Below are 13319 nucleotides of genomic sequence, written 5' to 3' on the forward strand. Positions count from 1 at the left end.
GCCTTCCCATCCCCCACCCCTAGCATGCAGTAGGCAGTGACCGACTAAGGCAGCAGTGAGTCTGTTCTCATTAGGAGTCTCCGTTACTTACGCATTTCCCAGCACCCCTGGGGCAAAGGACAGTGCTCCGGGCAGGTGAGCACCACCGATGCTGGCACAAGGCCAGCTGCACATGCGCGCTAGGGAGAGAAAGACGAGACTTCAGATCACGCACGACCATCCCACCCACCACGTTCAGAGCCCCGGGCAAGCCACTCATTCTGGAGGTTTCAAAAAGAACCAAATTATAGGCAGACTTTCACGGACTCTATTGAGAATACTTTTATTACACAGGTATCATACACGCAACAGTTACTGCGGGACCATTCATAGGCACGGAGCCCCATCCCGACCTCCGCTGCACCCACACACACTTCACCGCACGCTCCTCCAGCAAGGACACGGTTATTGCTTTCTGCACAGGGAGCTTCAGTTAAATAGAATCTCCAAGCCAAGAAGCGTCCAGCAGCGGCTTCATTCGGAATACCCTGTACACACGTGAATAACATCTACAGCTGTGTCACAGATGACCCCCACCACCGTTAAAAGTTAATATTAAAATCAGATCCCATTTTCAGAAAGTCAAGAAGTGCACCAGTATTTACAGACCCCATTAAATTACGCATAAATAAAATCTGTACACGCAACACACTGCTTCTCAACACACAGAGCCTGCGCGGGCACCTGGGGCCTGTGCCCGCCCTTTTCAAGTTTACTCAAAAGTTCAAGGTCTGAAATAAATACGCACATAAAGCTTCTGTACCTTAAGGAACATATCATTGCCAAGAGTCTCCCGGTGATTAAAGAGTTAACTTTCCACTTTTTTTTTTTTTTTTTAAAGAGGAGAAGAGAAAGATCAGATCTTCAGCAGGCTTTGTTTCTACAAGTTTCCAGAAACCAGAAGGCCCCCTCCGATGCGTGGCTTGAAGTGTGTCACACACCACCTAGCAACTAGTTACGAGCTGACCTCTGAGCGTTTTTGCGTAGGGAAGTACTTAGTGGACTTAAAAACCAGCCACTACCTTAACACTGAAACAAACACACACACAAAAAAAAGTTGAACGTGGATCTGAATCACCCATCTGACATTCCCACAGCTAAGCGCACGGTTTGTCGCTAGCCCAGGGAATGTACGTGGACAGTTCTGAAACTTGCAGCACCACTTTAAGAGAAAGGAAAAACAGGGTTAAAAAAAAAAGAAACAAAAGCGGGATGAGTGAAGAACCAGCATGGCCTTCTGATCACGCGTCCAAAGTCAGGAGACCCTTCGGCCACAGGAGAGCAGCTCGCGACCCGGAGGGCCGCCCGGAGGCCTTTCTCACAGCAAGGCGGAGGCAGGCTGAGCTCTGCCCCCAGGCCCCAGGGCGCCCGCGCTGGCAGGGAGGAGCCGTGTCCAGAGCAAGCCCATCTATTTCCTGTGCTTCTCCATTTTCTCCAGGGTTTTGTTCGAATCGGCCGGACTCTGGTCTGCGGGGTTCAGGTAGGATTTGTCTATGGCAGTCAGGGCTTCCTTGATGTAGTTCTGCAGGGCAGACACGGCGGCACAGATGGCCTGGCTCCCGAAGCCGTGCGTGATGAGGCTGAAGTGGGACAAGCAGTTCTGGATGTTGGACTCCAGGACCGGGGTGGGCCTGTTGTTCCCGTTGGGCGTGCGGTCTTGATTGAGAAGGTCAGTGAATTCTTTACACACCTGCCTGGGAAGACAGTCGGTGGGCCCCCCGTGAGCTCCAGCCAGCTCTGCCCAGAACAAAGCACCCTGGGAGCGACACGGGGGAGGCCAGCAGGTAACTGGATCAAGGAGGGAGAATTTAAACCGACGCCAAGGCCCAGCTGCTGCACCATCCTTAGCACCAACAAGGTGCCAGGCGGAGCTACACTCTGCAAGCACTCTCCTATTCAATCCTCATCGCCCTTAAAAAAGGTAACAGGATCATAGCCCCGTCCACCGTCACCAGGAGTGGTGAGGAAGGCGGGGCCAGGGTTCCTGCCCAGGAGCCTCTGGCGCAGCTGACTTTGGTACAACCTGGTCTCCAGCAGCAAATTCTGCCAGGACCCAGAGGTTCTCGCGTCCCCTCGGCAGCTCCTGCTCTCCCACAGGCTCCCTGGCGCCCCATTTGCTGTCCACCCTTACTGTGGGTTTCTGTGAGAAATCCTGCAGCTGCCATAAGCAGTTGTAGACAGCCAATCTGCCCTCAAGTCTACAAACCCACCCTGTTCTGCACATTTGAAAGACAAAAAGTCTTCTTATCAGGAGGCGGGAGGCACAGGCTCCCTCTTTACTGGAAGGGACAAAACAAATCCTTCTCACCCATTTTTATAAGCTATGCAAACACCACAGTGAAGGAGCTGCGACTGAGTAGCTCCCAAAACCCAGTGTGCTCTTGTCGTCATTATTTCCAGGGCATTTGTCCTTCGAGCCCGCGACACCCCAGTCGGGACACTTACTGCGCCGCCAGCAGCATGTTCTTCCTAGCGGCCATCTCGTTCCGTCCACCCAGATGAGGTCTGGTTAAATACTCGGCCACCGGTTTACTGGGAAATTCAGCCTCGCAGACGTACGCAAAGTCCCGAGCTAAATGAACGGCCTCGCCTAGAACAACCAGCAAGGAGCAGGGTCAGGGGGCCGCGGTCACCGCTACCAGCAAACTGCCCCTGCCCTGTCCCAATAGCACGAATCAAACTGTCTCCCGGTCACCCTCTGTGTTCTCTAAGGAAGCCATACGCAGGCAGACCATTCACACGCTGTGAGGGCAAAGACCCTGAACCGCTCTTATGCAAAAAAGACAGACACACTCCCACAACAGCCAGGGCTGGGCCAGGCTGAAGCCGGGCGCCAGCAACTCCATCTGGGTCTCCCACATGGATGGCAGGGGCCCAAGCACTTGGGCCATCATCTGCCGCCTCCCAGGGTGTTAGCAGGGAGCCGGAAGGGGAAGCAGAGTGCAGCTGGGGCTCGAACCCCGGAACCCCTTTCTGGGATGCGGTGTCCCAAGCAGCAGCAAACGCCCGCCTCGACCCCCAGATCTTTAGCAATCAGCAGCCCTGCGCAGGGAGGAGGCCCTTGCTGATAAAGAGCAGCAGTCACACCAGTGCTCACACCGGAGCAGTGCCCTCGGCAGGAGGGAGGGGAAGTTTAAGAGCATCTGACCAGCGAACTGGTCAGTTCTTAGACTACGACCACGCTTCCCTTTTAAGCCAGGGTGCCCCATGATGGGTGGGGGCAGGGAGAAGGGACCAAGAGCCCACGCCACCCCCGAGTGGCCTTCTTGTTGGCTCCAAGGTACAAGACCGGAGAGCTTTGGGAAAACCCAGGTGGTGGAGGGGCCCCCAGGGACATCCCCAACCCGAGGGTCGGAGCCGCGGTTCCGGCCCTCACTGTCTCCTTCAAGCTCCCCTGCCTGGCTGGGACGATGCCCAGCAGAGCCACACCGGGGCTCCCTGCACACGCAGGACAGCTGTCCCCCAAACACGCAGCTCTTTCTCCTCACCCCACCCTCCGGAGGCACGCGTGACAAGGTACAGAAGGCTATGTCAGGTCTGTGAGCACCACAGCCACGCCATGAGGCCAGGGAAACAGCTGCCACCCCGCCCCCGCCCCCGCCCCCACCCCCAGCCCACTTCGCACCTGGCACCCAAGGAGGGCCGCAGGAGGCTGCGTCACCACGCAGCTCTACCCAACTCCGCGTCCCTGTGTGCAGGGACACCAGGCTCGTCTTGTTTGGTTTTGAAGATTAATTTACTTTTCTCTCACCCTCCCTCGAAGGGGGTGCTGCATTTTGGTACTTCCCAGGTGGGGAGAAAGCTCCCCCATCCCAGAAATATGGCACGGCCTCATCTGTGACCCTGGGACTGGGGGGGAGGGGCGGGGCATGCCGTGGGCAGGGGCGTCCATTCCTGTCCTTCTGTAGGCAGGAGGAAGGGAGAGGACTTGTACCTCGGGCCAGCCCCACTGCATTGGAGCGATTCTGTTCGAGCCACAGTCTCAGAGACAGTCACAGGGCAAAGTCACTTCAGCGTACCACGAGGTCGCCAGCTTAGTGGTTGCCAACAACCTCCAAACCATTGGTTCATTAAACAGGAAATGTGTGGACATTTCTTCAGCTAGGAAAACCCATTTCTTTCTAACACTGACTTTTCTGGGGAACCCACAGCACTTGAGCAGGCAGATACTTAAATGCTGGCTCACTGATGAAACTATCTCCATTCACTACAAACAAACTCAGGACCATTCAACCCACATCCCCCGCCCCGTGCCGGGCTGTCACAGCTGCCTTTTCCTCGGAGAATACGAAAGCCACAACCCAGGTTGAAAGCGTCACAAAGCCACCGCCAAACGCCACCGACCTTCCACCAAGGATGTCAGCAGAGTCACGTGGGCAGCTTTCCGCCTGCCCGCCGGGAGGTTCAGCCCGATCTTGTCCAGCTTCTCCCGCAAGGACCGGCCTCCATTTTTAGACTTGGCTCTGGGGGAAGAGAAACCGAAGGTGGTGACACTCACAGAATGGCACTTGCAAAGCTCGGCTCCTAACAGGCTCCTGTCCACGCCGCAACCGGCACACTGTCTAGCACCGTGATCAAACGCGACACCGGGGTCTCTGTGCAATTAATTCCCATGAAAAATCAAAGCCCGTTCCACGCAGCATCTCCTTAAACAAAAACAAACACAAAACATGGCAGACTGCACCAGGCAGACACCATGTCGCGCCCTGAAAACACTCCCTGGGGGCACCACCCGCGGCGCTGCCCCCACTCCCCTGCACACCCAGGCTGCCTTCCCACCACGAATCAAACTTCGCCCAATGAGAATTCACTCGTGCTGTTTTAGCGCTTCCTTCCACATTTGGCACTTGCTAAAAGAAATGTACGAAAAGCTTGGAGCCGATTAGAATTCAGTGTTAGGTGGAAAAGTTACAGAAATGTTAAAAATACCACCCATTCTTTCCCTACTCACCTGTACCCACCCGACCGACCCCCGGCCCCCCAGTACCTTCTGAGAACGCCCCCCAGCAGAGAGGCATTGAGGCATTCGGGCGGCGACAGTCGCCTCTGCACTTCAGCCACGGTCACTTTGTACTTGGACGTGGAGCTGAGCAGGGACAATCTTCCCGGGACCGAGCAGAAGACCTCACTGGGATTCATCACGGCTCCCACCAGCTCCTTCTGACAGGGCAGGCTCAGAGGGTTCTTGGTCATCGAAATGGGACCTGGGAGGGCAGAGGGCAGAGCTGGGAGTCACAGGAGCCGCCTGGACCAGGCACCTTTTCAAAGCCCCAAACCACAGACCGGAGGACGCTGGACTAGCAGTGCAAGCAGCTTTTATTTTTTCTAAAGCCGTAGCCTCCCTCCAAAGATAAACCGAATCTGAAATTCACAAGTTAGCACCTAGGGAAGTTAATTAGCCAAGATCCCAAGCAGGAGGTTTTTCAGTTCCTGGCCGCTGTTGAAATCTTGTTTAATTAGAACACTCGTTTTGAGAAGAATGCCTCCATGCGAAATAAAGGGGCTTTTTTCACTCAATAACCAACCAAAAAAAAAAAACACACACACAAAAAAAAAATCGCAGGACGGGCTCAGGCTCAGACACTTTGCCAAGACCCCTCAGTGGCACCGAACACAGCAAATTTTAAACACAAACTCACCCATTTGCTGGGAAACTTAGTTCATTTCCCAAGATTTTTCTCCCAACCAAGCCTGCACTTCTCCCCTCCACCTACTCAGGGGCTTCACTTCCCGCATTTCCTGGTGAAACCTGCCTCTCCGAACTTCAGGGCGGGAGCAACCCGCCCCGGGAATCCAATGTTCCCCCTCCTGCCCCTCCTTTATCCTGCCGAATCCCATCACCCCAGCTCCAAGCCTCTCAGGGCCGGTCACCGCTGGGCCACAGCCGGTTCGCACTTTTGTAGGCAGCGAGAATTAAGGCCCCTTCTCATCCGTGTGTTTGAAATCAGACGGAAAACCACATGGACTCCTTCAACGACTGTCACAGGACCAATCACTCCACTAAGGCGTGTGCCCGCGGTGTTCCCAAATTAACTCTCAGCGCGAACTCTCCCTGGAAAGCTTCCCCTAACTTTGCAACACTCAGCGAGCCGCAATTCCCAAGAAAGCCAGGCCAGAACCCCAAGTTCTAACCGGGGCCATTAGGGTGGGAACGTCCGCCGGGCTCTCCCTCCTGAAACCCCCCTCGCCGTCTCTCGCCAACCAATAAAGGTTGTTTTAAAAACGAAAGAACACACACCTGCCTTCCCGAGCGCGCGCCCAGGAGGCCCCCGGCCTGGGCCGGCAGACCCCGCCCTCCCCGCACGGGCCCCGCGGGGAGCAAGCCCCGCGCGCTCTACCTTTGCGGATCACGGTCTGGTCGTGCAGCAGCAGGTGCGGGTCGTCCACGTTCTGCGGGAGAAGCGACAGAGCGCCCTGTGAGCCCGGGGGAGCTCGGGGCCGGGTGGGGGGAGGCCGTGGGGCCGCGCCGCTCACCTGCACCTCCTCCATCGGGTGCGCCATGTCGTGGAGGCCCAGGTTCTCCGCCAGGCCCGCGGCGTCCAGGGCGTGAGCATGCGGCAGCAGCAGGTCCGAGCGGCGGAAGGCGTCCCTGCGGGCGCTCACGGCGCCCGCGTCCAGCCCCGAGAGGTGCGGGAGCAGGCCGGCCGGGCGCCCGTGGTGCGAGGCCAGGCCCGCGCCCTCCTGGCTCTGGCGGCCGGGCCAGGCCTGCTGTTGGCTGCCGGCGGGCGCGGGCTGGTGCAGGGGGTTGATGGCGGCAGCGTAGGCTTCCCCCAGATGCGAGTAAGGGTCGGCCGACTGCGAGTAGGCCAGCTGCTGGTACGGAGGCGGGAAGTAGGGCGGCGGCTGGTACTCGGCGACTCCGCTGTGGGAGAGCGGCGGCGCGGGGCTGTAGAGATGCTGCCCCGCCGAGGAGAGGTGGGGGATACGCGGGGTCCCATTGCTGCTCGCGTCGTGGCGGTCCTGCGGGAGAAAAGCATAAGACCCCGTTGGTGCGAAGCCCCCCGGCTGCAGCGAACCGGCGCTCGCGGCCGAGCCCAGCGGGGCGCCCCTGGGGGGGGACCCGCCCTGGGCCGAGGGCACCCAGGGGCATGGCGCCCCAGGGTTTTCGTCGTGCGCCGGGGACGGGGAGGCCGGTGCAAGACCTGGGGCAACGAGTCCTGAGCGCCCGGCGGCGGAGGTCTGGTGGCGCCCGAGGCGTTCCGAGGCGCCAAGTCCGAGCCCCAGGTCTTGGGCCAGGAAGGGCCAGGCCCTGGGCCGTGGCGGGCGCCGGGAGTAGGAGGTGGCCCGCGGCGCGCGCGGCTCAGAGCACGCTCGCTCTCCAGCCCGCACATGTCGGAGTGCCGCGGCCGAAAGAGGCAGGGAAGCCGCGGGTGCGGATAAAGCGCGCGGCGCAGGGAGGGCGCGCGCCCCCGCCCCGGGACCCTCCCTTCCACGCCCTCGGGAGCAGACCTCCCGGAGGGTGCGGCTCGCCGGCCCGCAGTGCCTGCCTCCCGGCGCCGCCCGAGGGGCTTCGGCTGGGACCGCGCCGCGGGCGGACCCCGAAGGCCTTGCCTGTACACGTCCCGGCGGCCCGCGGCCGTCCGACTTAACTCCTGGAGCGCGCGTCTCCATGGGCCCGGGGGTCGCGGGCGGCCCGGAGAAGCATGGTCCCGTCGCCCCCTAGCGGAAATGTCCCCGCCTGCAGCCAGGGGCAGCCCCTCGAGGTACCCGAGGCGCCGCGTGCCCCTCTCCCCCTGCGCCCGGGCGCTCGCCTCCCGCCGCCCGCGTCTTCCTCTTCCCGCTCGCCGCCTCCCGCCCTGCGAGTCGGAGGCGCTCCGGCCCAACCTGTCCGACAGGCTGGAGCACTCGGAGCGCCCGCGGCCCCCTCCCAGCCCCCACCGCTCGTGGAAGCCAAACTTGGCTGTCTCCTCGCGGAGGTAGCGGGGCCGGTGACAAGCCCGCCTCGGAGGAGCCTCCGGGAAGGCGTCGCGGGCGGCCGGCCGGCCTCGTCTGAACCCCTGGGAACGCAGACTCCCTGCGTCCCTCACGTCCGGGGGTTGCCCACCGAGCGCTCTCCCCAGAAAACGGCAGGCAGGGCTGTTGGCTCCGGAGAACCTCGACTGGGTCGCCTTGTGGCTGGTATCCGCCGCTCTCTTCCCAGGGCCCGCTCCCCGGGGCCGGGTTTTTAGGAAAAGGCTGGACACACGCGGAGGGCGCCCCGGAGGCGAGGGCTGGCGCGCGCCGGTTCCCGACTCGGTCCGGGCGCCCCGGGGGCCCCGGGCTGTCCTCGGCCGGGGCGGGGCTGCGCCCGCGCGCCACAGCTCACCTCGCAGTCCTCTTCGTACTTGACATTATCGGTTATCTTCCACAACATGGCGTCCGGGGTCCCCCAAAGCAGTCGCCAGTTAAATCCAGGCTCCCCCCACCCCCCGAGCGGTAAATCCAAAATTGGGGTCACGGTGGCCGGGCGTCTGCCGCCGCCCCCGCCACGCGCGGGCCTCGCCGTCCGGCTCACTGGACGCGCATCGGTGGCGGGGCGAGAGTGCGGATGCCGCTGTTGCTGCTGCCCCCGCGGGTGTAGACGTCGCTGCCCGTGGACCGGGGAAGCCGCGCCCGCACTGTGTGTCCAGGCGATAGCCGGGGGACCCGAGCGCCTTAATGGGAAGGAAATTATCATAACTCCTCCCCGGGGGCCGGCGCGGAGGCCCCGGCGCCGGGCGGGGCGGCCCCCAGCCTGGCTCCGCCCCGCACCCGGGCCTGGCGGCGCGCCGAGCCCCACGCCGCGAGGGGCGCGCGGAGGGGTGCGCGGGCGGCGCCTCGCTGTCAGTGGCAGACCTCCGTGGCCCCGGGCCCCCGCCGTGCCCTCCGCTGCCGCTCCCACGGCGCACACGCCCGGGAGCCGGGGGCCGCCACCGAGACACGGAGGGCCCCCAGTTCTTTGCCTCCGGGGCTGATGGAGTCGGGATGGCCTCCGAACTGTCAGGGCCCCCTCACCCCTGAGCCACACCTCCCGCCCCCCTGGGACTGTGGCTCTGGGCTCGGACCTTGCGTCTGGAGCCCTGGTCCACAGAGACGGGCCGCTCTCCTTCCTTCCCCCTCGCACTGCCGTCCTGACCCCTGAGAGGCGGGTGAGAAAAGCCCCCTGGGGGGAGTGCAGCCCCCCAAGCGCCGCAGACACCGTCCCGCAGTCAGGGAGCGCGGTGTCTCCCCGCTGTCGCCCACAGCTGCGTTTCCCCAGATGGCTGCAGCGGGGGCACCCGCGCCCGCCCTGCCCTGCGAGCCAGGCCCGCAGAGGCCTGGAAAAGAGAGGTGCGGGGCCGTGGAAAAGCAGAACGCCAAGGGCGGCCTGTGGCCGGGGAAGTGGCGGGCAGGGACCCGGAGCGGGAGTACCCGCGTTCTACAAGTGGAAGCGGAACGCGAAACCCCCGCACGAACGCGCCCACCTGCGTTTGCCATGCAGGCTTGGAAGCGACATGCACTGTTGATATTAAAAAATGTAAAGAAACGAAATCCATGGGGCCCGGTTATTATAATCGGCGTTTTCACTAGAGGGGGGGAGTTTCACCCGGCTCCCGGGGCTCCAGGTAAGCCTGCTCGGCGACGGGAGGAGGGGCCTGTTGTGATTTTTTTCTGATTGCGGTTTTGCAATTCTCGACAGCTGTCAGTACCGCGTCCCCGACCTGGCTCGGGGTGGCTGGGCGCTGGCCTGGAGGTTTAGCATTTGCTTAAGACCAGATGGGCCTAAAACCAAGGACTGAACACCTAGCGCAGGCAAACTCCCGGCCGAGCACGCCCCCTCGCCTCCAGCTCTTCCCCGGCCGGGTGTGACAGCAGAACCCGGAGCTTGGAGCCCAGCGCGTCTGCGGGACTGAGCGCCTGGACCGGCCCGTGGACACACGCGACCCTGACACCTCGCCTCCGAAGCCCCAGGGGCGCCACGAGTGAAGTCAATCAACTACCGCAGAAGCAGCGCTCCCGGTACCGCGGGTGGGGGCAGGGGAGCACCTGCGCCCCGCCGGGACGGCAGCCGGAGCCGCAGGCCCAGGCTCTCGGCGGGATGGAGGCGGCGGCGCCTCCCTCGGGCGCTCCACACTCTGCACGGCGCCTCTGGGCCTCACAGCCCGCGCTGTCACCCCAGGACTCCGGCTGCAGTGCAGCCTGGCCCAGCCGGCTCGTGGGCTTCCCGCAGCGGCACTCGCCTAACCGCCGGGGGGTGCCCCCTGCCCTGCAGCGTCTACGGCGGCGGCGATGGGCAAGGAGGATCCGGCGCGCCGCCTCTCGGGGAGCCCCGGCGCCGGAGGCTTCGGGACCGCCTCTCGGGGAGCCCCGCTGGGCAAAGGCCATTCATCCCCGTGCTAGCGGCCGGGACACTGGCGCCGGTCCCTTTCCGGGAGGTACGCGCTGCAGCCAGCGCGCAACCTCCGCGCCCTCGATGGGGGAAACGACTGGAGCTCTGTCTCCGCGGCTCGGGAGATCCTGCCCAAACACGCACACGGTCGTCTCCAGGCAGGACCCCCGCACATGCGCGCCCTCGCCAAGGGACGGACGGCGCAGTCCTTGCATAGGCTCAAGCAAGGAACCTGGGGCTCTAGCACCCAAGGGCGCGCGCCCCCAGCCGGGATGAAGGCGCAGCCCCCTCCCCCCCCCACCCCGAGGCTGAAGGGAAGCGTGCCCCCGGCAGACCCCGAGGGCCTCGCAGCCGCCTAAGGATCCCAAGGCTCCTGGCCGGGAGGAAGCTGGGAGACGAGGGTGGAAGGTGGTCTGGGGCTCCCCTCTGTCGCCCCCTAGAGAGCCTGCACTCACACGCATCCTTGAAGCCCTGGACCCGCGCAGGCCCCTAACCGGCTCGGGAGCCTGAAGATGGCCCCCCAAAAAAACCAGACTGAGACTGTCCGCGACCGGGTGCCAGCCCTCACTGTGCACCGCCTCCACAGACGCAGCTCCCAGCCCCACCCTGGGCCGAAGACAACGCCAGAGCGGGTAGAGATGCACATGGCCTGGCCTGAGACTCCCGGCCTCCCCGAGAGCCCGCGCAGGAGAGGCAGGTGGAGCCCCACCCGACCCCCACTCCCCGGCCCCCGCCAGCGCCCGGCGCACGCCACGTCTGTCCCGCAGCGTCCCCGCCTGCTAGAGCCCAGGCCGACCACAGCCAGTGGCAGCCCCGCCCAGCATCCGCGCCCCTGCGAAGCCACTGGTCTGAGAGCCCCCAGAACTGGCTACGCCCACGGAGGCGCATGCCCCGGGGCGCGCAGACATCAACTCACTACCACTCCAACAGAAAAACAACCCTGATGGTAGGATACTATTTAAATAATAGTAGAAGGGGTCCCCGTGCTAAGCAAAGCCCCGCTCCACACAGAGGTGCCCCTCACGGTTCGCTTCCAGCGCACCGCGCCGAAGACGCTTCTCGGCCTCCAGCGCTCGCTTCCTACACGCGGGTAAAAGGCGACGCGGAGCTGGGGGGCTTGAGGGTCCCGAGCTTCCAGGCCGCGCATCTGTCGCGGGTGCAGAGCCCCCACGCCTTGGCGCGATGAGCGCCAAACCGTGATTTCACGACCAGAGCCTCGGGCTCCACGGCCGTCAGTCCCGCGTCTCAGCCCGAGAAAGTGAATTCTCAGTCGCGCACCGACCTCCGAGCCACCGACGTTGGTTGCCTGTCTTCAGGGCCACCTTCCCAGTGACTCTTGGGGAGCCACTAAGAAACACGCCTGGCTCCTGTCTGCCCTGCTGGGCTCTCTGTCTCCAGAGGCCATGCAGGCTGGGCCGCAGAAATACAGCTGTCGCCTCCCCGCTAACGTCCCCGGGCCGGTCCCAGCGCCACCTAACCCGTCTGAGCACAGGTGAGAGGCCTAAGGCGGGGGCCCCGTGTCCCCGGAGGCCTTCTGGGCAGGGTGTCCCAGGTCGCCACACCTCCAGGCCAGCTAAGCCCGGCGGCTCTAACGCACTTATCTTCGGAGGAGGCCCACTGAGGCCAGGCGCAGGGACCTGGCTTGCCGCGCCAGCGATACCGGGCAAAAAAGGCAGGCCCGACAGCAGCCGGGGGCCACCCTGCGCCCTGCTGGGTGCCCGTGCCCCCTGGCGCCCCGGCCTCTCCTCCCTTCGGGGCCAGTGCTCGGGCTCGCCTCGCCGCCCTGCCTGCGGCTGGGATCGCATCTGCCCTCCGCCCAAACACCTCTCCTCTCACCGTTAGGAACTGGAAATTCATGTTGCCAGCTCGGCACTCTGCGAGCTGAGGCTCTCGGAGAAGGAGCGAGGCGGGAAGAGCTGCCCCAGCGCCGGGTCCTGTGCAGCGAACACCCGCTTGGAGCGTTTGTTTAATTAGCACCGGGGGGAAGGGTCGGGAGCGCGCGGTCGCGATTGGAAGACCCACCTGGAAGGGCGGCCTCACTCCTCCCCTCGCCCTCCGCCCCCTGCCGCCCTCCGCTGACCGCTGCAAAGGGCCCTCGCCGGCTCCCAGCCACCCTCACGGGTGTGTCCCTCGGGCCGTGCTGGCCTCCTCCATCGGCAGTGACTTTAAATGTAGTCCACCTCTTACAGGCAGGGGCCTTTTTTGTTTCTGGCGTCTCCAAAAACAGAGCTGCTACGATGTCCGTGAACCCCGCCCTCTCCTTTGCAACTTTGACCTGGCTTCAGGCTTCCAGGTACCCCTGAGAGGGAACGGGGCAGTGACTTCCCTGGCCAGAGAGGGAAGGAGGCTGGGTTTAGAATCATTCTCAAGTGCCCGGAGAGATCCCAATGCACCTTGGGTATCAGGCTGTTTGCCTTAGGAAATTGACAAAAGTACATGATTTTGCTTTTTTTTTTTTAATTTTCAAAAAACCAAGAGTCCAATACGGGCTTCTTAAGGACCCTAGAAACACAGAAATAAAGCTGGTTGTTGCCTACACCCTAAGGTTGCACGGCACCCAACCCACCCACCCCGGGGGCCCGGGGCCAGGCAGGAGAAGTGACGGTGGTGCAGAAGCTGAGCTCAGGACTGGGAGCTGGCTTCCCACAGAACCTGCAGGGCAACCAGCTCCTTCCACAGGGAGCCGAGTTGACAACTATCCAGAATGCTACCACGCGTGTCTACGTTAAAGAAGGGAGGTGGCAGGAGAAAGGGAGAAAGTTGGACTTCCTCCCTGCCTGCGGGTGACCTCCGGAGTCTGTTCCCAGCGCACCAAGAGACGCAATTGCAGAGCCGGCTGTAGGAGGAAATGGGAGACGGTGTCTGCACAGCCACCTTTCTGTGCGAAGGGTTGAAACGCTGACTCCTAGCCAGCCAGTCCTGGGTACATAGGAGGACTAGAAAATGATGCAGG

At 62.8% G+C, this 13319-nt stretch overlaps 1 protein-coding gene across 4 annotated transcripts; it reads right to left on the reverse strand.

Annotated features, from left to right (window-relative positions):
- Nucleotides 1-296: 296 nt before the first annotated feature.
- Nucleotides 297-12321, reverse strand: TFAP2C (transcription factor AP-2 gamma). Of its 4 annotated transcripts, none has more exons than XM_051832642.2 (7): nt 12203-12321; nt 6514-6999; nt 6378-6429; nt 5027-5243; nt 4384-4502; nt 2485-2629; nt 297-1733 (listed from the first exon to the last, which is right to left on the reverse strand). In XM_051832642.2, exons 1-7 carry the CDS (start codon nt 12221-12223, stop codon nt 1448-1450), a joined length of 1326 nt encoding a protein of 441 aa, XP_051688602.1. In that variant the 5' UTR covers nt 12224-12321; the 3' UTR covers nt 297-1447. The 4 variants fall into 4 exon arrangements, with proteins under 4 accessions (XP_051688602.1, XP_002720918.1, XP_051688601.1 ...); XM_002720872.5 differs by lacking the exon at nt 12203-12321 and adding an exon at nt 8345-8682; XM_051832641.2 differs by lacking the exon at nt 12203-12321 and adding an exon at nt 7591-7738.
- Between the last annotated feature and the right edge of the window lie 998 nt (nt 12322-13319).

Source organism: Oryctolagus cuniculus, chromosome 11 (genome assembly GCF_964237555.1).
Source record: "Oryctolagus cuniculus chromosome 11, mOryCun1.1, whole genome shotgun sequence".
Lineage (NCBI taxonomy): Eukaryota > Metazoa > Chordata > Mammalia > Lagomorpha > Leporidae > Oryctolagus > Oryctolagus cuniculus.